The 27,190-nt window shown below is 37.8% G+C and overlaps 1 protein-coding gene across 1 annotated transcript; it reads right to left on the reverse strand.

Moving 5' to 3' along the window:
* Window positions 1-19,532: 19,532 nt before the first annotated feature.
* On the reverse strand, window positions 19,533-21,606 carry LOC136209338 (light-harvesting complex-like protein 3 isotype 1, chloroplastic). The gene is made up of 3 exons (XM_066000785.1): window positions 21,090-21,606; window positions 19,964-20,101; window positions 19,533-19,887 (listed from the first exon to the last, which is right to left on the reverse strand). Exons 1-3 carry the CDS (start codon window positions 21,487-21,489, stop codon window positions 19,643-19,645), a joined length of 783 nt encoding a protein of 260 aa, XP_065856857.1. The 5' UTR covers window positions 21,490-21,606; the 3' UTR covers window positions 19,533-19,642.
* Window positions 21,607-27,190: the final 5,584 nt, after the last annotated feature.

Raw genomic sequence — 27,190 nt, forward strand, 5'->3', positions numbered from 1 at the left:
CGAGACGTCTCTTAACATTGCCTATCCCATATGGTCTTACCCGACACTTCTTTGCCATACCCAATAGGTCTTTCAAACTGTGTACACAGGCCATGTCCCTCACTGAACATGGTCTTCAAATATGGAACCACCGATCCGGATAGCTCTCGATGGATATAAAATCATTAAATTATAACGTACTCAAATTTCCTTTCACAAGAAAAATCGTGAAAAACCCCAATTTTACAAAATTCCTGCATAGCCTTAAAATATCAATTTCTGAAAATTCTTTGATTATATATATCTCTATATACATAAAACTCCAAAATATAGATGATAGCTACTTACCCTGGCTACTAATTAAAGACCATAAACCCGTTCAATTCGCCTCTAAACTCTGTCTAAGCCATTTGCCTCCAAACACTGCCGAAAATCAAAAACTCTTCGGCTAGGACTTAGATCTATACATAAGGATGCTATGGTTTCAATTTCAAGTGATTCGAACGGTCGAATCTCCGTAAATCAAAGAAACGGTGGAAAAACGGTTCAGGATCGATGAATCTGCAGAAGAAGCAGAAAGAAGAAGGAAAAAGGAAAAGGAAATGGGGGGGGGGACCAACTACAAACTACTCCTAACTACGGGTGAGATAGATTTATGTAACGGAAAACTCCACAGAATGATATGGGTGATGATAAGTTATAAATATAATAAACAATAACTCCGAATATATTCGGTTGACGATTTACTCTTGCAAAGATGACTATGTGTAGTTCGACCGATCCGTGAAGTACTTAGACTACGTGATTCCTAGTCAAGGCGTGTCTAATGCTGGGGATCAAAAACTAGGGCCCATAAGTTCCGTGGCTTGTCAATTCCTACGGTTTCCGGAGCGTCACTTCCGGTAAGGCAACACCTATATGAATCCCTAAAGATAGCCCGAATGGCGTCGGAAATCGCGTTACCCTACATAATAATCAATTATGAGTATCAAAACAAGCAATAAACATCAACACGTACATAGAACGGGAATTGCAAATCATATGTTATAAATATGGAAAGCGTAAATGCGAAATACAACCAAACCTAGTACATAGGAAGAGTACAAGCTAATTAGCAAGTAAGGAGGGAAGAATTGTCCCTCGGAACTAGCTAACCGGACTCAAGGCCGTCTCTTAGGACTTGGAGGTGGAACTCTCGAGCTTGGTGGATGGAGGTGGAACGGAACTTTGACGGAGTGACGGATTAAGCGAACAAGCTCTCAAGGTGGTAGAGTTTTATTACATAAAAGCTGAATCCTAAAACTATACAACAAAATCTGGATAATCTCCAAAATGAAACTATACAACAAAGTCTCTCTAAAAGTATATCTAAAAAGTATATATAAAACTTAAGGTTAAGCCCCTATTTATACACATCAAGCTAGGGCAAAGTTGTAATTTCACAAGGTACAAGTATGGAGCAACATCATGATTTCTGCAATTTCCCATACTACGCCGCGCGTATGGTGGAGCACACCCCACGTGTTTGAGCTCATGGCTAAAAAGCGCTTGAATTACACCATGTACGCCCTGCGTATCCTGAAACACGCCTCGCATAGACAGTTGACTTCGGGGGACAATGCAGTCTGACGTTTATGATTGGGGCAATTATTGCTTTCTACGCCCCGCGTAGGTTGGGTACGCCTTGCGTATTGCTGAGTAGATCCCACGTGGTGCCTGCGGATAAGGCAATCATTTCTGACTCTATGTTCCACGCCCCGCGTAAGGGATAATATGCCTCGCGTAAATGCATGAATTTTGCTCACTTGTTCGTACCTGGAATACAAATCTTGAAAGCCGAGTTAGCTTGACGTTTTTATTTCCTAAACTAATAAAAAACAAGGAAAATTAACCGAAAGTACAGAAATTATTATTATTTCGTTATTTTACTAAAACACTATATTTTTGTAATTAAACTTATTTATTTCTTCTAAAATTAACCCGTAAATCACGTTAAAAGATAGGGGTAAAATACCCCTATCAGCCTCCAGGGTTTGAAGATCCAAAATTTCCAAACCACGTCTATAAACTCAAGAAGGCCCTATACGGCCTAAAGCAAGTTCCAAGAGCTTGGTATGAGAGGTTGACCAACTTCCTGCTGACCAGGAATTATGTCAGAGGCAAAGCTGACACAACCTTGTTCATTAAGAAAAAGGGTAAAAATACTTTACTTGCACAAATTTACGTAGATGACATAATTTTTGGTGCTACTGACGATTCTATGTGTAAAGAGTTAAGCAAACAGATGCAAACTGAGTTCGAAATGTCTATGATGGGCGAACTCAACTTCTTCCTTGGACTTCAAATCAAGCAAGGTAAGAATGACATCTTCATAAGTCAGTCTAAGTATGCCAAAAAAATGTTAAAGAAGTTTGATATGGAAGAATGTAAACCCATATCAACCCCAATGGGTACTGACATGGTCCTTTGTGCTGACGAAAAGGGTAAGTCTGTAGACAGCAGGTTATATCGAGGTATGATAGGCTCTCTACTTTATCTTACTACCAGTAGACCTGATATTCAGTACTCAGTATGTTATTGCATAAGATATCAAACTGACCATATGGAATCTCACTTAATAGCTGTAAAAAGAATTTTCAGATATTTGCAGAGCTCAGTTAATGCAGGTTTATGGTATCCAAATACAAGTGACTTCACACTGATTGGATATACTGATGCTGACTATGGACGAGATAAGCTAGAACGAAAAAGCACTTCAGGAGGATGCCAATTCCTAGGAAGCTGTCTGGTTTCATGGTTTAGTAAAAAGCAGTCATCAGTGGCCTTGTCTACAACTGAAGCTGAGTACGTTGCTGCTGGAAGCTGTGTGGCCCAAGTCCTATGGATTAAGCAACAGCTCGAGGATTATGGCGTCAAAATAGAACCAATAGAAGTCAAATGTGACAACAAGAGTGCCATTGACTTATCTAAGAATCCAATCCAACACAGCAGGATGAAGCATGTCAGCATAAGACACCACTTCATCAGAGATCATGTACTCAAGGGTGAGATCAAGCTGGCCTACGTATCAATAAATGAACAGCTTGCGGATATCTTTACGAAGCCCTTGGGCGGGGATTTGGTTTCCCATCCCCGTCCCCGTCTAAACGGGGATTCCCCCGTCCCCGTCCCCGCCCCACGGGGAAACCGCGGGTACGGGGAATCCTCGTTTCCCCATTTAGTTGATTATGTTTTGCCCACATTTACAAGTATCAATACAAGAATAACATGATGTGGATATGAACTGGGGAAAAAAAATCAAATTGAAGTTCAAAAATTGTGCCAAGTAGATGGACAAATTGAAAAATACCTAATTTGATAAAATTGCATCAAGCATAGCAACCAAAAAAGAGAAGCAACACTGATAATGAATGTAATATATCTTTGTTTTCTTTTGGTGAGCAAAATGATAAGCAGCTGCAGTGCAACATTTCTCAAATGGGTGCAGCATTTCTCAAATGGCAAATGGTAGTTGTACTAATACACATCCCACACAATCCCTATTAATAATGTTAAGGTCTTCATCAGAGACCAACCCATTTCTTTCCTCCCAACTTCTCCTCACCAAACATAAATCCTACAAAAAAAAAGCCTAATGTTCTAGCACAGCAAATCATCATATTGTAAAAAAAACATTCAAGCCGTCCGAACATGCAATCTCCTCCAACTTTCTTCTATCTCAGTCCATGTAGTTAATTTATGGTTTATTAAGAACAAATTCAAGTAATGGTAGACATAAATTCAAGTAAATATTTTTCATTTTATTTATATATAAACGGGGACTAATCGGGGATTACCCGTCGGGGCTTTACGGGTACGGGTACGGGGATCCCCGCGGGGCGGGGATACTATTTCCCGTACCCGCCCCGTACCCACCTACGGGGACCATATTGGTCCCCGTCCCCGTCCTTGCCAAAAAACGGGGCGGGGAATCCCCGCCCCGTCGGGGCGGGGCCCCGACGGGTATGGGTATTCCCCGCCCCAGTTGCATCCCTAATTACCATGCTGAGTAATTTGTGTTAATTTAGTAACTGTTGCATGCTGAATTAAGAATGACATGAAATCACCCTAAGCTGAGTAGACAAACATGCTGAGTGATTTTCCCAAGCTGAGTTACTAAGTCCACAAACAACAATCCTACGTAAAACTGACTGCTCAGAATCACAAACGTTTGATCTTCTTAATGCTGAGTAAAACCCATTTAAAACATTAAATGCTAGCACGTGCATTAATAAGCCACCTAGGATAACGTAAGCAATAATGAGAAAACCCATGCGTCGAATGTGTCATAAATGCCAGAATCTCTGTCGGTTGATAATCTCGATGTTAAACGGCTAGTTCAACGAATAGGATCATTTAGCATCTCTATAAATAGTGGAAGTTTTCCCACTTATCACTCTTTACACACGAAATCTTTGGCATTCAAATTCATCTCTCTAAATCCCAGAAAATCCTCAAAGAATTCATAGCAATGGCGAAATCCCAAAATCCTTCCGGTGGCGGTAACAACGATGACCACGCCGATGAAAACCCTAGGTCTCCTCCTCAACAAGGTCAGCATGACCTAACTCCAAACAGAAACCCCAAAACTGACCTAGCAACCTCTTCAAAGAAGAAGAAGGATAAGCAGCCGAATGAGAAATTCTTCATCAAGGTGTACCCAAGTGTGAAGAATCATGAGGTTCTCCGATGTAGGTGGTTCTCCCCAAGCTTCATAACACATGAGCAACCGTTTTGTGAATGGATTGCGAAAAACGGATGGGCTGGACTTTTTTCACTTCCTAGAAAAACCTACCCTAGGTTAGTACGTGAATTCTACTCCAACCTCTGCGTTGATGGAAGTGATGCTGACCATCTAGTCACTCACGTTAAGGGTAAGAAGCTCACTATTACCCCTTCCTATCTCGCAACCTTGCTCAACCTTCCAAACACTGGAAAGGAATTCAGGACCACCAAAGAAAAACTTGACCACACAATCACCTTCTGTAAACCTGCGGGACACAAAGGGGAAATACCCAGCACGTGCATGGGGCAAAACCAAAAGATGGCGCACTATATACTAACAAACTTCATCTTCCCAAAGTTCAACGCATCATCATCCGCTTCAAACTTCGAGCAGTGCTTCATCTGGCACATGCTGACCTACAGGCCCCTCAACATGCCCATATTTCTGGTAGGAGCACTCCAAAGGAGTACTATCAAGCTCAGGTTGGGTTCTCTTATTTCTCGAATTCTTGAAGACCGCCAAATCAACGTGACAACTGAAATAGAAACGGTGGGAACTGAAATTACCGCTGCGTTATTGTTTGGGTTAGTATACAACCAACCTATCAAACCCAAAAAGGGAAAAGGGGTCGTCGAGGCAGCTCAGGGGGAAGTTGAGGGAGAAGCTGAGGAGGAGGCTCAGGAGGAAGGGGATGATGAGCTACCTCAGGATGAGGATATCGCTGTAGTCGAAGCTGCTATCCAAACCAAGCAAGAAAAGAAACGCAAGGCAATCCAAACCAACTCAAAGGATGTCGATGCTGTCCCCAAGAAAATTCGAGTTGTATCTAAGGGAAAGAAAATTGATGCTGACCAAGGTAAGTCAGCAGAGAAAAGAAAGAGGCAAGATGAGCCTGAGGAGCTAGAAAGTGTGGAAACCCCTCTAAAGAAGAAAAAGAAAACTGCTGAGCTGAGTCCAATTGAAGCTGTTCCTCTTGGTTTTGCTGTTCCTGATGATGCTCACTTCATCAAAAGCCAAGAGATTGACCTTGAGCAAACTCCTGCTGATCAAGAAGAAGAAGAAGAAGAACAAAGTGACAATGAAGGTCAGCATGATCATAATGAGGATGTTGAGCAACATCAAGAAACTTATACCGAGCAAGAACAAACAGAGCATGCTGAGGAAGTTGAAAGTCCAGCTGAACAGAATGTGACAAGTGATGCTGAGCTCCCAGAGCAAGAAATAGTCAGGGAAGGGCTCAACACCGATCTTGGAATTGAATCATCACTTGATTCCATTCCTGCTGACTCACCTCCTTCAAAGGCAAGAAAGTTAAGAAGGCTTAAGAAGAAGGCCTACAAAACTCCAGCTATTGACCTCTTGGATGACTCGCCTCCAATGGATGAAATCACGGACCTTACCACTACTCACTTTAAGTTCTTCTTATCCCATCCTGAGCCTTCCATATAGGAAAACCAAGCCTCTGTTACTCATACCGAGCAACACGCTAAGACTCTAGAAAATCCAAATCAAGTCGAGCAAGAACTCGAGGTCCTAGCTGATCCAGGAAACAAGCAAGCTAAGGAAAATCCTGCTCAACCTGAGGTGCCTCCTCCTACACCAACTCAAGTTCATATTGAGCAGGTAACTATCTTTGCCGATCCACCAACTACTTCCCATCCTATCTTGCAGAACATTGAGCAGTCAGCTCCTGCTGCTCATCCACATCCAAGTCCAGTTGCTGACCATACTGGCACTTCTACTCAAGGACAGCACCAAACACCTCATCAATCTGGTGCTACTAGAATTCCGGCCATTGAGGTACATCCTGAGGCCCAATTTTCCTATCTTAATGCAACTGAGTCTGGTCGTCGCATCATCGACTCGGCTCAACATCTTCTCCAGGATCTACATAATTCTCATGCCGATGCTGCTGGGTCCGCAAATGCTGAATCACAAGAGTTTTCGTCTGTCACTCAGCTTCTCAATGAGATCAAAAATCTCAAAGATTTAGTTAGTGTCATGACCTCAGTCCAAGCCCAGCAACCCAAGCAAGAATCCTTTGTCAAGCTGATTGAGCTGATATTGATGATGGTGAATCACATGAATTCACTTCAAGGACAGATCAATGCCTTACCTACCATCAACATGGGCTATGCTACCTCTGCTGAGTTAGATCATTGCTTTACCAAGTTGTCTTCTGAGCTGACTGGTACTCGTGATCTTCTCTCTTCGTCTTCCTAATGTACGATGGATGAAATAAGTGAAGCTGTCCGCCTTCTGAATTTGAGCAAAGAGGAGATGGAAACTGATGTGGTCAAAACCAACACTATCCTCCAAACCACTCAATGCCTATTTCGCCATGTGCGTCACACAAATGCCCAGCGAGACATTTACGATAAGGCTGTGCTTAAAATGTACCATCAATCGTATGCACAGCTCGCAGAAGCAATATCTTGGCTAACTAAGTCACAGGAATACATGCTTAGCATGATCAGCTCAACTATCCGCATCCCTTGTGCTGTTCTGGATGATGGAGTTCCTGTCCTTGATGGCTTATTTGAAAGCACAAAGCGCCTCAAAGCCTATTCCGTAAAGCTGAATCGTGCTGCTCTCAATGATACCTTCATCCCTCCTCTGCCTAATGGTGGCAAAACGGGGGAGAAAAGCCAAGCTGATGGAACTCAGCAAGACAAAAGGGAAGCTTCAGGAAGTAAGCAACGGAAAGACAAAGGCAAGGGAAAATTGTATCAGGCTGCTCATCAAGCACAAGTTAATAGGAAGTAATAGCTTAGTCAACTTAGGACTTAGCTTATTCTGTATGTATGCTTGATGACTTGAATATATGTTAAGTATCTTTTCTTTCAAATTGACTTAACTATTTGCGATGCTTATTAATATGTTGACCTGTCTAAAAATTGAACAAACAAAATAACTTCAATTTGAAAATACTTAGTACTCACTAACTCCGATACCAAAATAATCATGTATCAAACTGAGTAAACATTTAAACTCTTCTGAAAATTGAACTAAGTCAGGATAAACATGTCTTCTCTAAGGTTTAGAGTAAAGTCAAGACAATATATGCAACCCTTATGGGGGAGTAATTTCAGAAGAATAAAATGTAATTCAATCATGGGGAATTTCAATACTGAGTTCCATAAATTAAATATTTTGCCAACATCAAAATGGGGGAGTTTGTTGAAACACCTTTCCACAAGATTTTGATTTGACAAAATCATTTAAGTTTAATCCATGATTAAGAGACAATTAAATTTAAGTGCTTTGATTTAATTGTACTAATCCGTTTGTTCAATATTGAGTACAAATGCAAAAAGAAATAAAGATTAAGACATGATAAAGTCAGCATGAGAACACAACATAAGCTGAGTGAAGAGCAACTCAGCATAAGAGAAGATAAGTCATCTTCAGAAAAACGGCTTCAGAATAAAGTTGAACAAAGAAGCTGAGTAAAAGCGAAGCTCAGCACAGAAGAAATCTGCTCAAAGGAATGGTTTCTACAGAACGAAGCTAACCATGAAAGCTGAGTAGAAAAAGAGCTCAGTATGAAACTTGGTGAAAATTGAAGACAGTGATTATCGAAGTGAAGCTGAGTAATCTTCAGGACAGCATGAATGATCCATTAGCTTAAAGACAAATTCGACAACTGTCTGCACCAATAATAGTAGCTTTGAATTACGCAAAAGCCAAATTCCAAGATGCATGGGTCAACTGTTCTATGCTACAAGACAAACTGCCGCAAGAAGACAAAGTCTGTAGGAAGAAGACAAATCTGACGTCTGAAGAATTCAGAAGACAGGATTGGCCTGCACATCTGAAGCTGACCAGAAGTTTGTCCCCCCAAAAGAGCCGTTTTGGACTCAACGGACAAATCAAATTCAAATGATTTGTTCCTCACATTTCAACTATAAAAGGGACAAGGATATCATTTGGATAATTGCCGATTTACAGAAAATTACAAGTGAGAAAGATACAAATTCAAAGCACTCAAAACAAAAGTGAAAGCTTACACCAATCTTCTATTCTTTGTGTAAATGCTAGATTGATTATTTGTAATCATCTAAAGTGTTCTTTATCTTAAAAGGAACAAGTGTGTGATCAATTGTAATATTGAGAGTGTGCGTACTGACTACTTGGTATTTAGTACTTAGTGGTAGAGAAATCTAAGTGTTGGGTTGTAGCATTTAGTAGGAGTTGAGTAGACGAATAGAGGAAGGTACTCTTGCATATTCAACTGCCTGTAATCGGTTTGTGCTCTACCCTTAAAGAGCTCAGTATTGAATTCTGAAAGCCTGGAGGATTCTGGGGACTGGACGTAGGCGGAGAGGCCGAACCAGGATAAGTGATACTGAGTAATTTCTAACTCTCTTAAATATATATATGATACAGATTGAAAGCGATAAATGGAGGTTTTAATCGTAAACCAACAAAGATCTTCTTCTCTAGCTAGACTAGAAGGAGTGAATCCCGATAAACAAGGTATAAACCTTAATCTCAATGAGAAATGATATTTGATTGAAAAAAAGTGCCATATCCTTATAACATGAGGGTTTAAATACAACCTCTAAAAGATAAGCAAAGGACAGGGACTACCCCTACTAGGGTTACAATACAGTTAATAATAAGAGGGTAAGATAGGTAATGCGCCCAGACAACAGGTACAGAGGTGCAGGTACGGAGCGTCAGAGGTTGTTGGGGAATTCCTTCGGCAGGAAGTAAACTTGAGATCCGCCCAGTGTAGTTGTTGGTACGCCTCATGGCGTACGCCTAGATCCGCCCCGCTCGCGTGTCCAGGGGATCCGCCCTCTTAGATATAACCTCTGTGGGAACGCCGAGAGGAGATCCGCCAAGGAGCGTGTTATTATTGATCCCAGTTAGGATGTCCGCATCATTCGCTCCTTCTTTAAAAGAATTCGGCACTGGCTGATCTGTGTTGTTCTCTAAAGGGCCATCTGACTTCCACGGGCTAAGGTCACGAACATTGAACGCCGGTGAGACTTTACCAAGCCAATTTGGCAAAGCTATGTGATAGGCATTGGCATTGACCTTCTTGGTGATCTTATATGGCCCGTACTTTCTCGGTCGAAGCTTGCTGCTTGTGGCGTTGGCGAGTCTCTCTTTTCCCAAGTGAACCATAACCTCATCTCCCACTTCGAACTGTAGGTCCCTGCGGTGCTCATCCGCCTTAGCTTTTAGCTTCTGGTTTCTCTCCTCAAGAGTCTCCTTCACCTCTTGGTGCATCTGGACATAGTCTTTGACTAGCTGGTTTGCAGTCACGTTTCCTTTGGGAAGATGGGCTATGTCAAGGACGTGATTTGGGGTCTTAGTGTATACCACCTCAAAGGGTGACTTCCCAGTTCCCGAGTGTACATATCCATTGTAGGCGAACTCAGCTTGTGCCAAAACCACGTCCCACATCCTGGGCTTATCCTTACATTTGCTGCGCAGTAAGTTTCCCAGAGTCCGATTGACCACTTCGGTCTGTCCGTCTGTCTGAGGGTGGGCGGTGGTACTAAACTTCAGAGAAGTATCAAAAAGAGCCCACAAGGTCCGCCAGAAGTGACTCAGGAACTTTGTGTCACGGTCTGAGACAATGCTCTTTGGTACACCATGTAGTCTGACAACCTCTTTGAAGAATAGCTTGGCAGTCGCTGAGGCGTCGTTAGTCTTACGACATGGTATGAAGTGTGCCATTTTCGAAAACCGGTCAACAACCACGAAGATGGAATCCATGCCTCTCTGAGTTCTGGGTAACCCTAGGACAAAATCCATGGACAGATCCTCCCATATGGTTTCTGGTACAGGCAAGGGTAGCTGTAAGCTAGCATTTGTAGCGTGTCCCTTGGCGGTCTGGCAGATATAGCATCGTTCTACCAGGTACGCCACATCTCTTCTCATTTTGGGCCAGAAATAACGGGAACTCACTGCAGCATATGTCTTGTCTCGCCCAAAATGTCCCCCCAGTGATCCGCCATGTAGATCTCTGACCACCTTCTCACGGATAGAAGTGCAGGGTAAACAAAGTTGGTTGCCCCTCATTAGATACTCATCCATCACGTGATACGCCCCATCCCCAGGTTGGCGCTGGCACTTCTCCCAGATACTTCCAAAGTCAGGATCCGCCAGGTACTCTCCTCTGATGTGTTCGAAACAATCGGTCTCCATGTTGACTGTTTTTATTAGTGCAACCCTCCGACTCAAGGCATCCGCCACTATGTTCTGTTTTCTCGCCTTATGGATAAGCTTATAGGGGAACTTATCTATGAAGGCAGACCACCGGGCGTGCATGGCGCTTCGAAGTTGCTTCTGACTTCCCAGGTATTTGAGAGCTTGATGGTCAGTGTAGAGGATGAACTCTTTTCCCACTAAGTAATGCTCCCATACTTTCAACGCCCTCACTACAGCATAAAACTTTTGATCATACGTTGCCCACCTTTGCCGTGCCTCACAGAGCTTCTCACTGAAGTATGCAATGGGCCTCTTCTCTTGCATCAAGACACCACCAATCCAAATCCCACTGGCATCACACTCAACTTCAAACAGTTTGTCAAAATCGGGATACGCCAGCACTGGCGCGGTACTCAGCTTTTCCTTGATCAAGGCGAAGCTCTCTTCTTGGGCGTCCGCCCACTCGAACCCCTTTCCTTTCTTCAAACATTCTGTCAACGGGGCCACTATGGAACTGAAGTTCTTAATGAATCGGCGATAAAATGTTGCTAGCCTATGAAAACTCCTGATATCCCCCACGTTCCGCGGGGTAGGCCATTCTCGGATGGCTCTTACCTTCTCCCCATCAACTTGGATTCCATTCCCACTGACCACGAATCCAAGGAAAACCAAGCTCTCCATGACAAAGTCACACTTCTTGGTGTTGGCGTATAGCTGGTGTTTCCGTAACAGGTCAAACACTGTCTGCAAGTGCTCTTCATGTTCCGCTAAGGTCTGGCTATGGATCAAAATGTCATCAAAATACACAACTACGAACTTCCCAATTAATGGGCGAAGCACCTGATTCATCAGTCTCATAAAAGTACTAGGGGCGTTGGTCATCCCAAAGGGCATAACTAACCATTCATACAATCCATCTCTTGTCTTGAAGGCAGTCTTCCACTCATCCCCAGATCGGATTCGTATCTGATGATACCCACTCCTGAGATCAATCTTGGAGAAGACTCGAGATCCGCCAAGTTGGTCCAACATGTCATCCAACCTTGGAATCAGGAACTTATACTTGATGGTGATCTTGTTAATAGCCCTACTGTCAACACACATCCGCCAAGACCCATCCTTCTTCGGTGTAAGTAAAGCTGGAACGGCACAAGGACTCATACTCTCCCTAACGTATCCCATCTCGATGAGTTCCTCCACTTTCTGTCTCATAATGTCATTCTCCTTTGGGCTCATTCGATAGTGTGGGAGGCTTGGTAAACTAGCCCCGGGCACAAGATCGATATGATGTTGGATGTCCCTCAAAGGTGGTAACCCGCTTGGCAGTTCGTTAGGGAACAGATCCTGATATTCGCCAAGTAGGCGGGTCACTTCATTCGGCATCTCCCTTTCGTCCCTTTGGGCGGATTCGTGATTCGCCTTAACCATTACCACATACACCATTTGGCTCTCTTCACATTCGCTGACAAACGATTTGTGTGTAGGACAGACTACTAAAGTAGATTTCTCGTCGGCCTTTGGTTCTCTCATCATTGGCGTAAGGACGAACTTCACCCCATTCTTCACAAATCTGTAAGTGTTCTCTCTTCCTGCATGGATGGCGTTGTTATCAAACTGCCAGGGCCGGCCCAATAATAGGTGGCATGCGTCCATGTCGACCACATCACAACAGACTTCATCATGATAGTTACCAATCTCAATCGGTACCTTGCATCTCTGGGTCACCCTCAACTCGCCCACGTTCTTGATCCATCCCACCCTGTAGGGATCGGGGTGCGCCTCTACCAACAACCCGAACTTCTGAACGGCGCTGCTACTCATAATGTTCTCTTGGCTCCCACTATCTATTATCACGTTACATCGCCCACCCTTCACAAGACAGCGGGTCCTGAATAGTCGGTGCCTCTGATCACCCTCTATCCGGCTGAAGACTAACAAACGCCGTACCACATGAATGGCGTACCTCTCTTCACCCGCCACCTCATCATCTTCTCCCAAGGGTTCACAAAATACTTCATCCTCTTCGTCATAGTCATCTTCATACCTTTCCACCATGTTGGCGCTCTTTCTTCTAGGACACTCGTTGGATCTATGTCCTGGCTCATTGCACCGAAAACATTTGAAAGGTGCTGGCCTTGCATACGGATTGTTGCTCTTGGGTGGTATAGGTGCTTCTTTGTATGGTCTAGTATCTCCAACGGATCCCCTTCCCACACTGTTAACCTTGGCCCCACTGGCACTCGCCACCTGCTTGCCTTTGTCATAAGACCTTACGTTATCTCTTCCTCCAGGCATATACTCAGTAGTGGCGGATCTCCTGGATCTCCCGGTCAGCTGGGATTCAGCCTTGAGGGCTAAATTCCTAGCATCTTGTACTCGCACCACCATCTGTGTGCCAATTCGATCCTGGATGTTGTATCTCAGCCCTTCTAGATACCTAGAGGTCTTTTGGCTTTCAGTCTCAGACAAGTTGGCTCTCGCCGAAAGCCTCAAAGTTATATATGCAAATAGTTTTTTTCTGTGTTTTTCTTTTTTTTGATTACATGTAAATGAACATGCAAATGGTTTCTACAACTACTTTTTTTTATCTTGAAAAATCAATAAATTTAGGCATAATTTAGACATAATTTCTTTTCATTTTACCATTTTTTATGGCTAATCAAGTGAAACTCAAAGTTTCTGCATAAAACAAAAGGAGCAGAAAAATCAAGAACATGCAAATGGTTTCTACAACTTCATTTTTTTCCCTTTAAAATACCTGAATAGGAACAGAAAAATGAAGTGAAACTCAAAGTTTGTGCATAAAACTGAAGGAGGAAGAGAAAAGAGTGCCTCAGGGTGGAATCTGATACCACCTTTCATAGGGCCACGAGCATTATCATGCTGAATTCTAAATCCAATAAAAGAGACCAAACTTCCATCATCTTTTGGGATCGTGCATTCAACCTCCATTTTTTACACAGATCATAACACAATTAGTACTGATCACCATTAAATTAATTACATGTTCTTATAAACACAAAATTCAGCAAAAACTATACCTTGATTTCTCTGAAAGGGATCAAAAGACTCTTCTCCAGTTTTGAATCAAGACCAAGAAGTCTTGATGCAAGACGGAAGTTTCTGGTAGTCGCTGCTAGAGCATTCATCCTAATCCTATGACGAAAGATGAAACAGAAAGTGACCCCAAAAAGCAAAAAGCAAAAAGAGAGAAAGAATCCGGAGACTATGAAAACTGTGAGATAACACTGAACTACTAGGGGCTATAAGTAGTAAATGGGATGAGGATACAGACAAGAACATTTCATAATTTCAAGGCTAAATCATTTATTATTATGATTCCCTACAGTTTATAGTAAAATTTAAGGAATAAACGGTTGAATAGACTAAAATATAGGCTTAAATAGAGTGTTAAGTAATTATGAAGGGAGTAATAATCAAAAATTAAATTTAACTAGGTTTTTGGATTTATATAGAAAAATATTAACTATGCAGTCTTCACATTTTAACTATATATTAACTTTTTTTATTATTTTCAACACTTCAATCTCTCAAATAGTTAAATAATTAAACACTTTAGTCTATCTGTAAAGGACTAAACTGTTGAATAGAATAAAAATTAAGATTAAACGGTATATTATTAAAATATGAGGACTAAACATTATATTAGGTAAAAATGCAGGGAGTAATAAATTATTTATCCAAAAATTAAATTTAATTAAAGTTTTTGGTTTTACGTAAGGAAAATAGCAGGTAAAGTTCAAATAAAACTCCTGTGGTTTCACTAATTTTCAGATAAAGGACTGTGGTTTACTTTTTGTCAAAATGAGGACTGAAGTTTTCAAATTTAGCAAAATAAGGACTTTTTCGATTGATACTATTAAAATCACCATTGACGACTTCAAAAATGACATATTTTAAAAACTACTAATATTCTAAGCAACTTTAATTCTTCAACTTTTTTATTTCGAGGTTATTTAGATGATATTTGGTAAAGAGAGAAAGTTAATGTTTAGAGAGAGAAAGTTCCAAAAAAGATTATTTTCTAAAATCGAAAATGTAGTTCCATAGAAAATATGGCATTGAACAACTTTAATTCTTGAAAATTTTCATTTTAAGGTCGTTAAAGATAGTTTTAATAGCATTATTAAGAGTGTGAAGCCTCAATCCTCCTTTTGACAAAAAGTAAACCATAGTCCTTTATCTGAAAATTAGTGAAAGCACAGGGGTTTTATTTGAACTTTACCCAAAATAGTATCTAGACAGTATGTATATATGAGGGAGAATAGAATTGAGTGTTGAAAAAACTGAAATTATTGATTCTCTGTCTAAGCCATTCACTAGTGGATTTTAAAATATAAGATGATATGGCAATATTTTTAAATATTTGATATCATTTTTCAAGTAGTATGTCAATACTAACTATCCAAAAGTCTGCTAATTAATATCACAAGTTACGTGTAATTTTACTATCTCTATTAAAGATAACTTGTAAAAATATGGAAGATGGAAGAACCGAATAAAGAGCGACCCTTAATAATGAGAAGGGTTATAACTACATCTATATCATCACAAATCTTCACTATGGAAAGGAGGTCAAGCCAACCATTCGACGAGATTTGGGCAAAGTAAAGATCAAATCCGTTTAAAACGTTCACCATGCATCGGTAAAAGGAAGCCTCATCCCTTGCTCTAGAAAAATCTTGTAAAAGCCTATGTGACCTTTTGGAGCATAGGTAATGACATGGCACTGACTAGGTAGCACCTTCTCCAGTTGGCCAAAATCAAGGTACTCGGCGGTGAGGGTAGCCAATGAAAAGGCGCCCATAAAAGAAACCTTCTCGGAGTTTGGTGGCCATAATAGAAAGAATATAAAAGAAAAAGCAGCAGAATGGACGCACTTACTTGGTCGGAAGAAGGGGAAAACAGGAAAAACGCAAAAAACACAAAGCAAGGGAAAACATGAAAAGTGGGAAAAACGCATAAAAATGAGAAAAAATGTATATGGGAAAAATATGGAAAACGAAAAAATAGTAAAACGAGAAAAACAGAGAACATGTGGAACAAAGCACAACATTCTACATTTTTCTGTTTTCCGTATTTTTCCTGTATTTTGCGTTTTTGCAGTATTTTGCGTTTTTCGCGTTTTTTTTCGTATTTTACGTTTTTCTTATATTCTGCATTTTTAATATATTTTGCGTTTTCTTATATTCTATGTTTTCTGCATATTCATGTTTTTTTTCTCGTATTCTATGTTTTTCGTGTTTTCAGCTTTTTCCTTTTTTTTGCGTTTTTCCATTTTTCGTATTTTGCATTTTTCTACATATTTTTTCATGTAATTTGTGTTTTTCTTGTATTCTATATTTTCCTGAAACTATGTTTTTCCTGTGTTCTAGGGTTTTCCCGTATTCTTTATCTTTCGCGTCTTCCACGTCCTTTACATTCTTTTTCTATTTCTCGTTTTTTACATTTTTTACCCTTTTCTTCATATTTCCCGTTGAGTGTTTTCCAATTTACCGTGTTTTTTGTATTTTTCTACGTTTTCATGTACTCTGTATTTCCTTGTTTTCTTCCGGTGTTCGCATTATTCTACGTTCTGCGTTTTCTCTATTCTATGTTTTTTATCGTATTCTTCGTTTTTTTTTAAAAATTTCCCATTTCCCTTTTCTCTTTTCCTATTTTTTCTGTATTGATTGTTTTTCACATTTTTGTCATACTCTCTCTTGTTGTTGTGATCACATTTTTCTCATACTCTCTCTTCTTGTTTTGATCCATAGATGAAAGTGGTATTTTTGGAATTCATTATATTATAACTTAAGGAATAAGGAATATGTATTTCTAGATTAGATCTTTATTTTTTCATTTGTAGAATAATTATTTCATTAAAAAAACCACCCAAATATATTAAAAAAATGTAATGATTTACACAAAGCTTTTATATTTGTGATAAAGTCGCCATATAAAAAAAATAAAACTTTCTTGCATTGAATTTGGAAGAAGAGTATATCTATATATACGTGTCAAGGATTTCACATTTCAGTTTCCAAATGTTTCATATATATATGTGTGTCAAGTATTCCATATTTCACCTTCCAAATGTTTCATTTGGTGGATTGGAGAGAATAATAGTTATTATTTTGGAAATTTATATAAAATGAATAACGAAAAAAGATTATATCTTAAATTTAATATGATAAAAGAAAAAAAGTCTAACAATTTAATATGCATTTGTAATAAAAAAAAAATATGCATTTGTAATTAATCACTTTTACATAATTTAGTGTGACATCATCAAATGGTTATTTTTATCCGAATATGATGTGATATTTACGTTAACGGTATAATCTATTACCAATATATCATTAAAAAGTCATTTTTTAACGTATACATAACCGTTAAGTTTTGTTAATGTTATGGCACGTTATGAAAAGATCATTTTTATCGGCACATGATTAATTTGATGTTTTCTAGGTTACGTTAACGAAATATATCATATATCATTAAAATGTAGCGTATATATAATCATTAAATTTAGATAATGTAAGACATGACTAAAAAAAAATTCTTTGTATATATAGTCATAAAAAACAATGTATATAGTAGGGAATATAAAAAAGTTACATCAATACTCTTATTTTGTTAGGTATACATAGGAACCATTAAATAATAACAGAAAGCAGAAATTAACTTGAAAACTTAAATATCCTCTATCCACAACAGGAGAGCTTTCATATTCAAATGGTTTTTTTTTTCCTTTAAATAACTTCATTAGAAAAATTTTGGGATAAGGGATAAAAGTGCCCTTAAAGTTTAAACATGGGCAATTCCTCAAACGTTTAAAATTTTACAATTTTATCTTTAATATTGGCATTGAAAAGTAATTTTACTTTTAACGTTGACGAATTATATCAATTTGAGAAATAATTCATCAAACTGTCTTTTCGGTCATGAATATTGTTATCTACACTTCTCATGTATGTCACTAAAAAAATATATATGATTAGACATTAAAAAAACTATAAGGAACAAAATATCTGTGTTTAATCATACTTTCTGAAATTGATCCAACCTCGAGTAAAATTTCACCATTTTAGATATAATGGGTAAAATTGTTTAGTTTTTTTTCAGCTTATCTCAAAATTTTGTCTTCAAAAATCAATAAATAGACAAAAATTTATTTTGATTATACCTCTTATATCCTTTATAATTGCAGAATCATGGAATCAACTGAGAATCAAAGTTCTGTGTAAGACAAAAGGCACAGAAAAAAAAAGTAGCTTAAGGTGGAAGCTGATATCACCTTTCACGAGCATTAGCATTCTGATTCTCTCATTCATTGGCTTGTTTTCTGCAATTTTATTACATTCAGTGGCTGCTGGTTTTGCAGTTACCTAATTGAGTTATTTTCGGTTGCTATGTAATTTTATTATGTATTTAGGTTAATGGTGATTTGTAAAATATTGGGATGATATGGTAATATTTTTTAAATATTTTATATCATTTTTGGATTAATATATCAGTAATAACCATCCAAAAGTCTGCACTCTTGTAATATGTTCATAAATTACATGTAATTTTACTATCTGTATTAAAGATGACACCGAACCGAATAGAATGTAAAACCGGAATATTCGGTTCGGGTTTAACCGAACAAACCGAATTTAGTTAAAAAATGAAATAACATATAAAAATCACTATATTTCATCATTAAATTTACCTAAAGAACATAAAAAATTAAAATACTTCTAAAATATATTTATATTAGCTTATTATCACAATAATAATAAAAAAAAGTAAATTTGTAAAATCAAATATACGTGTGTGTGTGTGTATATATATATATATATATATATAATGTGGAATATGTGTAATTATGTGTGGTTTGATTTTTTTACAATTTTTGTCAAACCGAACCCAACCGAACCGAATACCAAAAGACACCTAAAAATAAAACCGACGTCGAACTGAAGTGTCAAAAAAACCGAACCGAAAAACCGAATTCAATTGGTTCAGTTCGGTATGGAGTTTAAACCGAATCGATGCACTCCCCTAGGCCAAACTCATGGTATTTGGCGGTGAGGGTAGCCAATGAAAAGACGTCCATAAAAGAAACCTTCTCGGAGTTTTTAGGCTTTTGCACACTGGGTTTTTTGAGTTTGCTGCTTTCGTTAGAGAGTGTCAGAGACTAATATAAGATATATGATTGACTTTAACTATCAGTTCCAGCTTTTAGTTCAATCGGTTCCATAACATGGTACCAGAGCCTCTTGAACCAGACGGTCAAGAGTTTACACGTAGATCGATGTTTTTGTCTAGTGAGTCGCTAGGGCACATTTCCATTGCAGCAGACACCCTTGGTAATTGGTTATTACTTACTAATTAGTTAATATACATCAATGTGAACATTATTATATACCTCCAAACTCTTATGCATTGAGAACTTTAAACAAATTTTCAATTAATATAATGTTTTATTTTCAAGAATTGCTTAATTTATATTCCATCTGCTCGATCTTATAGTATGCAATTTGATCTTATAATACAGGAATTCATTATATTGATCAATTTTGAAACTATTATAAGTGAAGCATTCAAAACTCTGCAATTGAACTCCAGAAAGTAACATGAAACCCTCAAGAAAACCTTGATTAAACTCTGGAAATACAGAATTACAACATAAAATGGAATCCGATTACATCACTTAAAAAAGGAACAAAACAGTGGAAGTAGCTACTCAGTTTTGGAATTGTTATCATCCTGCCAGGTTGCTTGCCATTGCTTGTCGTAAAAGTTCGACTCCTCGATCAACTTTTTAATTTTTTCCAAGTCCTCGTTTTTGCGGATTAGAAGCACTCCTAACACAGCTACCAACAATAACGTCTTGCAGAAGAAGTTTCCCATTTGATCCACAAGACCAACACCAGTCAAGCTATCGACAAAGTATGCCATAAAGAACCCGACCATTGCAGCACGCCCTGTACGACATGTATAAGAAATCAGAGATACAAAAATGGCGCTTTTTGGTTTAGATATAGATGGAAAATAACAAACCATTAAGTAGTTCTGCTTCAGGTAGATGGAACCTTTTCATCCATGCCCACCATGGTATGATTGAGGTGTCGAAAACCACAGGCTCGTAATTGTTCGACGATTCTGGGTTCGCCTCGAGCAATTTTCTCCTCCTAACCTCTGGAAAATGTCAACTAATTAAGCAAGTTTATAATATACTAAATCAGGAAATCTCAAGATAGATATAAATTAATATCAAGCAAATAATTTGTACATGAATCCCAACTTCACCTCTACCCCTCTTTCTCACTTCTGAAAACAAGCTACTCAACTTTCCATCTACATGATTTTCAGTTTAAAGTTTCAATACAATTGAATGTTGGCAGTCTCAAATTGTAAACGCAATCATAATCAGATGATTCCATATTTAGCCAAAGTATACAAAGATAAAACTCATGTCATCCTTCCTTCAAGGGAAGACACAAAAAGCAGAATTAATGAATATCTCAGACTATGTTCTGCAAAATAATGTTCACCTCAAATTAGATGCACAATTTAAAAAACTAAAATCTACTTTGAGACGACAGCCCAATTTACAGAGACACGGTTATCATTTTTCTTGCATTTACATCATAAAATATAACACCATTTTGACACGCAACAACTAGTGCCCATTGAGTAAACGCTAAGCCTAAACTATGAAGCCATTTTCTCCACCGAAAATCCACAAATAGCAATGTGAGATAGACAAAAGCAGAGCTACAAAGAGGAAAATGAGAAACAGAGTCTATTACCTGCCTAATTTATTACTGATCTTAAGGTTACAACAGATAAATCACTCACATTTGAAAGCTGAAACATAGTTAAACTGCTTTTATATCCTCTCCTACTTCTTATCCGCAAGTCATACAGCTTTCTAACCACAAAATTGGTGGTGATAAACTGTGAGGCTATGCCCAGTAAATTAGCACTCCAAGTGTTTGATGTAAGTCCAATTCGAAAATTGAATTAACAAACCATCTGATGTCTAAATTTGTGATTTTCAGCCACCATTACTCTTTCAAATTATTGCACCCTCAAAATAACTCAAATTGGAAACTTTCAGAACTACAATCAACAAAATTAGAACATGTAGATAATAATCAAACAACAAAAACCAACATCATACCAGCATCAATAACAGCATCCCAATCAGTGGTTCCATCTTTCCGAAATTGATTCAAATCCCAAGTCCCTCCAATCCATCTAGGGTCCACAAATTTACTTTCAAGCTTCACTTCTTCATCAGCCACCGCTCCATTAGACCCCAAAGATTCCTTTTGGGTTTCCGGAGCAGAGACAGAAGGTTCTGAAACTAGGGTCTCCGGCTTGGGTTCCTCTACGGCAGCAGCAGAAGTTGAAATTCCAGCGCCATTATCAGCGGAGGCTTTTGGAGGTGAAAGGATGAGGAGAGGGTTAGAGGGTCTTAGAAAAAGAGTAGATTTGAGGATGAATTGGGGTTTCTGAGAAAGGGCAGGTAGAAGATGAGTTGGGGGAGGAGGGGAGAACAAGGACATTGAAATAGGCATGATTTGGTTAATGGAGGAAAATTGGGGGTCAGTTCATGGCTGTGTTTGATCGAGTTATCCTCAGCCTTAGGACTTACCTACTGGCAACTAAAAGACGATACTAAATGCTTCCTTTGAGATACTTAGATATTAAATAATAAAGTATTTGTACATTGTAAACATTCAAGAAGAGACACATACTTTTGAGGATAAAGAAGGTAGTCCACGCTTTAACAAAAATGGTAAATTTCATTTTGGGACAAATGTATAAATTGCTTATAACTAGGGGTGAGTATCGGTTCGGTTCGGTTACTAACCGAACCGAACTTTCGGTTAACCGAATCGAATTTTGTGATATTTTCATAACCGAATCGAATAAGATTGGTAACCGAATTTTATTTAACCGAAAATTTTTGGTTCGGTTCGGTTACCGACCGAATAACCGAAAACTCATAATGTTTAATTTTTGCATGTTTTTATTTAATTAGTTTTCAAATAATGCTCTTATATAAAAGTTACAATTGAAGAAATTAAAGACTAATGAACCAAAATTCATATATATAAAGATAAAAGTATATTTTTTAGGGGTTGGATTTTATACTTTATAAGTTATTTATATATGTAAAAATAAAATTATATTTTTTATATTTATATAATAAGTTCGGTTCGGTTATCGGTTATACCGATATATTTTTTCAGTAACCGAACCGATAACCGATTACCAAACTAAGTCAAAATTAAAACCGAACCGAACCAGAATGTTAAAATAACCAAACCAAACTAAAATTTCGGTTCGGTTATCGGTTTGATAATCGGTTACCGGTTGTTTTGCTCACCCCTACTTATAACTTTCACATATAAAGGGTAAATAATTTATCGTTACTTACTTTTTACCTAATACACTGTTTAGTCCATTTATTTTAAAAAACATATTATGAGATCCATATCTTTTGTTAGGGTTAACCTTTTGATCATTCTGTCTATTTTTTTAGATTTTTAACTGTTATATTTGGTATAAACAGATAGACGAAAAATAATATAGTAACATGACCATTTTGTATTGTACTATAACTGTCTCGAAAGCTAAGATAAGTTCGGTCAAAAATCTAAAAAAATAGACAAAAAGGACCAAAATGTTAATATTGATAAAAGTTAGAGACCTTATAATGTGTTTTTCAAAATAGGAGACTAAACAACGTGTTACGTAAAAAGGTAGAGACTAATAAATTATTTACCCTATAAAATAAGAATAACATTCCTGGGTTTTAAGTTTTTACATATTTGTAAATGTGGTGTTTTTTTGTTACAAAGCCGTTAGCAGAATTAATGCAAATTCCTTAATGCAATACTAACGTGGCAGGAGGGTATTTTAGACTTTGTTTGGATATAATGTAATTAAAGTAAGGTGATGTAAAGTAAATTGAGTGTAATCATCTATCGTGTCAGGTTCAGTTAGTAATCATCTATTGCTTTCTTCATTAAATTCATGATTAAGTGTTGGCATTGTTTCTTGTCCCACTGAGCGTGCTAAAATTATTTCGCCTTATTTTAGTTGGGTGAGCGTGCCAGTAATTTTTTAGAAAAATTACAAAATGAATGAAATCTGACGTCTAATCAAAGATTGTGAAAAGCTTAAAGGACGAAAAAGCTTAAAGGTTCAAAATTAAACCGTAAAGAAGAAAGGCTTAATTAGTATGAACGATGCGAATTTGAGAATAAAATGCTTGAAATTGAGATTGAAATTCAATGATTATAAATATAGGAATTGAAAAGGTAGAACTAAGAATTGAAAAAGAATCTAGAACTAAGTATTGAAAATTGAAAGAAATTGACAATTTGAGTCTGAATTTTGTTGATTGTTGTTGAGAGTTTTTTTTTTTTTTTGAGATTGTTGAGTGAGTTATTTTGCTGCAAAAATTTGTATTTATTTTGTAAACAAATAGATAGGCAACTGCCTAGTAAGAATGTTCCACTTTTCAGCAAGAAAATTCTAAGTTTCAACAAGAATGTTCTGTAATTGCTCTCCTCCACTAACTATTTGCTGCTGCTAAATTATGTATTTATGTTATAAAAATATTGTTAAGTCCAAAATATACCTAAAATATCATCAATAATTACATCAATATTGCTACGAATTTATGCTATTTATACCTATTTAGAATACTTTTACTCTCGAATATGTTTCTTTCATGCAAGGTACATAAATATTTGGTAAAATCCAAATAGGAGTAAAAAGAGCTTAAAAATAGAAGAAAAGCCCTACAAAAGGAGTCGAAGACGACGAAAATTAATAACGCCAAGTCAAGGACACGAACGAGAGCCGAAGAGGTGAAAAACGCTCTGTGTCGCGACCGCGGCCCCCAATATTCACGGTCGCGACATGCGTCCCTCAGCCCCTCCTTCCCTTCATCCGAAGTACAAATTGTTGCTCCCCCATTCTCGGTAGAGAATTTAATATTCTCGGTACGAGCAGGAGTTTGAAGAAGCCTAGTTACACACTTTCGTTTTCAACGAAACGCGTTCGTTCGGGTGGATAAAGACGTCCTTTCGCAACAGATACGATCCTTCACAACGGACACGACACTTCAATCAAGACTCTTCAACATCTACAAATAAAGAGTTGATGGAGAGTTGAAGAATAATGTTATATGTGTAGAAGAAAGAGATTAGTGTAGAATTTATGCAGAAATTCCGAGTCAAGTGATTCAGAAGTTAGATTTAGATTCTGTAAAAAGCAATATGATGTACACACATTGTTTACTAAATAATAACAAATTCAGTAGCGTTTAGACATTGTTCCAATTTAGTTTTCATTTTGGTAGTAGACCGATCCAGTCTCTATTACGAAGATTCAACGAGAAGATTGAGTAGAGGATTCGCCCCTGAGCCTGACAAACTCTAACGAAACCCAAGAAAAGGATTGACAACCCGTTCACTTGCACGCCGTCGAAGAATTCAATGCTCCATGTTCTCTGTAAACTTGTATCAATTTATATTTCATCTAATAAAGTCCGTTCTATTCGATAGATTTTTATGCAGCACTTATGGTAACCAATCCACTAAAGTGACTGCTGGTGTTTTCATTAAAACGTAGTTTAATTCAAAATCTTTACAAGGAAACTTTGTTGAACACTTAGGCAAATTATTATCTCGAAAGAGTTTTAATTTGATTAAGGGTAACTATCCCGAAAGGGTTTTGTCGCGTTCAAAGCCAATTAATTAGAGGTTCCGTCATTTATTTCATTTTTATAATTCGTACAAAGTTTAAAGTTGTTTTCTTTGCTTAATACAAACAAATATACTTGTTTACTTTTCTAAATTACTAAAACGTTCCTGTTTTGCAAATTCATTCTTAAATCAGATATTTTCTAACATCTTCATATTCTAATCTAATTCTTATTCTAGCAATTTCAAAACCAAAAACCGATTAAACGATTTTTCCATATTACAAACCTAAAAGTAAATTTAACCGATTCAAAATAAGTTTTTGTTGAAAAACGTTTCCTGTGGGATCGATATCTTTTATTACTACAAGCGTATACCGTGCACTTGCGAAAATCGCTCAACAAATATGTAGGAAACTGCCCAGCAAGAAAGTTTCACGTTTAAGCAAGAAAGCTCCACGTTTCAGCAATGAAGTTTTATAACTGTAAAGCAAAGTTGTTCTCAACTGTTTCTTACCCACTAACACATGTTTCAGATCCACTACCAAATTTGAACAACTGTTGTATAATTGTGGATTTAATTGAATATTTACGCACTTCAGCCATAACTTTTAGTAAATTACCAAATCGGTCCAAAATTTCATATTTTTCATAAATTTTGATGAAAAGAAGTAATTAATGAAATAATATCAGATTCAAGCCAGAATAATTGGTAAAATTACTCATTCGGTCCGAATCTCATCAACTTACATAATTTAGGCTGAATTGAGTAATTAATTACGAAATCGGTCCAAATTAAAATACGAGTGAAACAATTATACAAACAATAGAAAAAAAAATTTGAGTTTAAAGTAAAAAGCCTTAGTGTTGAAATGTAACTTGTATTATTTGCTTTCGACTACCTTTGAAGATAAGAAGTTGTATATAATAAGTATAATCAAAAGTCTTTACTCGGAGAGTGTAGGAGCCCTTCATTGGTAGAATTTCCTGAGTATGTTGGCATTTCAGGTCCGGAGGACTGACGTGCCATCCAATTTTTGTAGTTTGTACATATGGAGGTTAACACATTCCATTACTTGATACATGCCCTCTCAATGTGCCCCTAGTTTACCCTTATCTTTCTTGTATTGGGATGCCTATGTGCTACGTAACATGAGATCACCCAAGAAGAATTCTCGTGGTCTGACTTTCTTGTCATGGACGGACTTCATGTTATGTTTGTATGCCTCGACGCGTATGAGGGCTTTTTCTCTTTGTTCTTCAAAGAGATCCAACTGATGTCTCATGTCGGTCTTATTGTTTGCTTTAGAGTAGAAAGGTTGTCAAGGGCAGAGACAAAGGCTTTGGTCCTATATGTGAGTGAGATGGATGTCTCCCTCGCGACTGTTCAAGATGTGGTCCTGTAAGCCCATACTATAGTGTGCAACTATTTAATCCAGTTGGAGTCGAGTCTTTTCAGCCTTTTCTTAAGGCCTTGGACGATTTTTTTGTTAGGTCTTATTGTTTGCTTCAGAGTAGAAAGTTTGTTGAAGGCTGGCAGCCATTATTTTTAAAGGGACGAAGGCTTCGATCCCATATGTAATTGAGAAGGGTGTCTCCTCCGCGACCGTTTGGGGTGTGGTCCTATAAGCCTATAATATAATTTGTAACCATTTATGCCAGTTGGAGTCAATTTTTTCCAGCCATTTCCTGAGGGCTTGGATGATTGTTCTGTTGGTGATCTCCATCATTATGTTTTAATAGGTGCGAGACCGATGAACAATAGACCTTGATCTGTAGGTTTTTGCAGTAAGTTCTAAAAGTTATATAGTCAAACTATTTTCATTATCGGTGATTATAGTGTGAGGTATATCGAACCTGGTCAGAATTTCCCTATTGACAAAGTTGATAATCTAGGTTGAGGTGATGTTGGAAGCTAGTTCTACTTCCACCCATTTGATGAAGTGGTCGACTACGACGATTAAGTATTTCCTTTGAGAAGATACTTTGGAGAAGGTCCCTACTATGTCAATTCCCCATGTGGCAAATGGTGTTGGTCCCTAGTGAGATAATATTAGTTCCAAGGGGGGGGGGGGGGGTTGAATGGAACTATTAGGTAATTTTTACCTTTTTATAAAATTCTCACTTCGTCAGCACAAATTTGGTCTGGATGCAAAATAATTAATATCAGAGGTTGGCTTAAGATAAACAGAGGGATCTGCTCAATCTAGCAGTTATGATCTTAATTATCAGCTTCTAAGCTTGACGTTGTGTTTATCAGAGGTCTATTCACAATGCGTTATACTTAAACGGATAAATAATAAGACAGGTAGTTATGAAGTTATATGAGATCAGATATAACACATGAATAATCAGAGGCAGTAGGCCAGAGATTAAAATAGTTAGGCAGATTTATCCTGGTTCGGCCTCTAGCCTACGTCCAGTCCTTAGAATACCTTCTTCTGGGCTTTAATCCACTAGAGCACTCTTTCAGAGGTAGAGCATAAACCTTGTACAAATAACCAGAGCCTTGGTAGACTGGGATACCAGAGCCCTGCATTCACAGAACCTTGCAAGTA

Source organism: Euphorbia lathyris, chromosome 1 (assembly GCF_963576675.1).
Source record: "Euphorbia lathyris chromosome 1, ddEupLath1.1, whole genome shotgun sequence".
Lineage (NCBI taxonomy): Eukaryota > Viridiplantae > Streptophyta > Magnoliopsida > Malpighiales > Euphorbiaceae > Euphorbia > Euphorbia lathyris.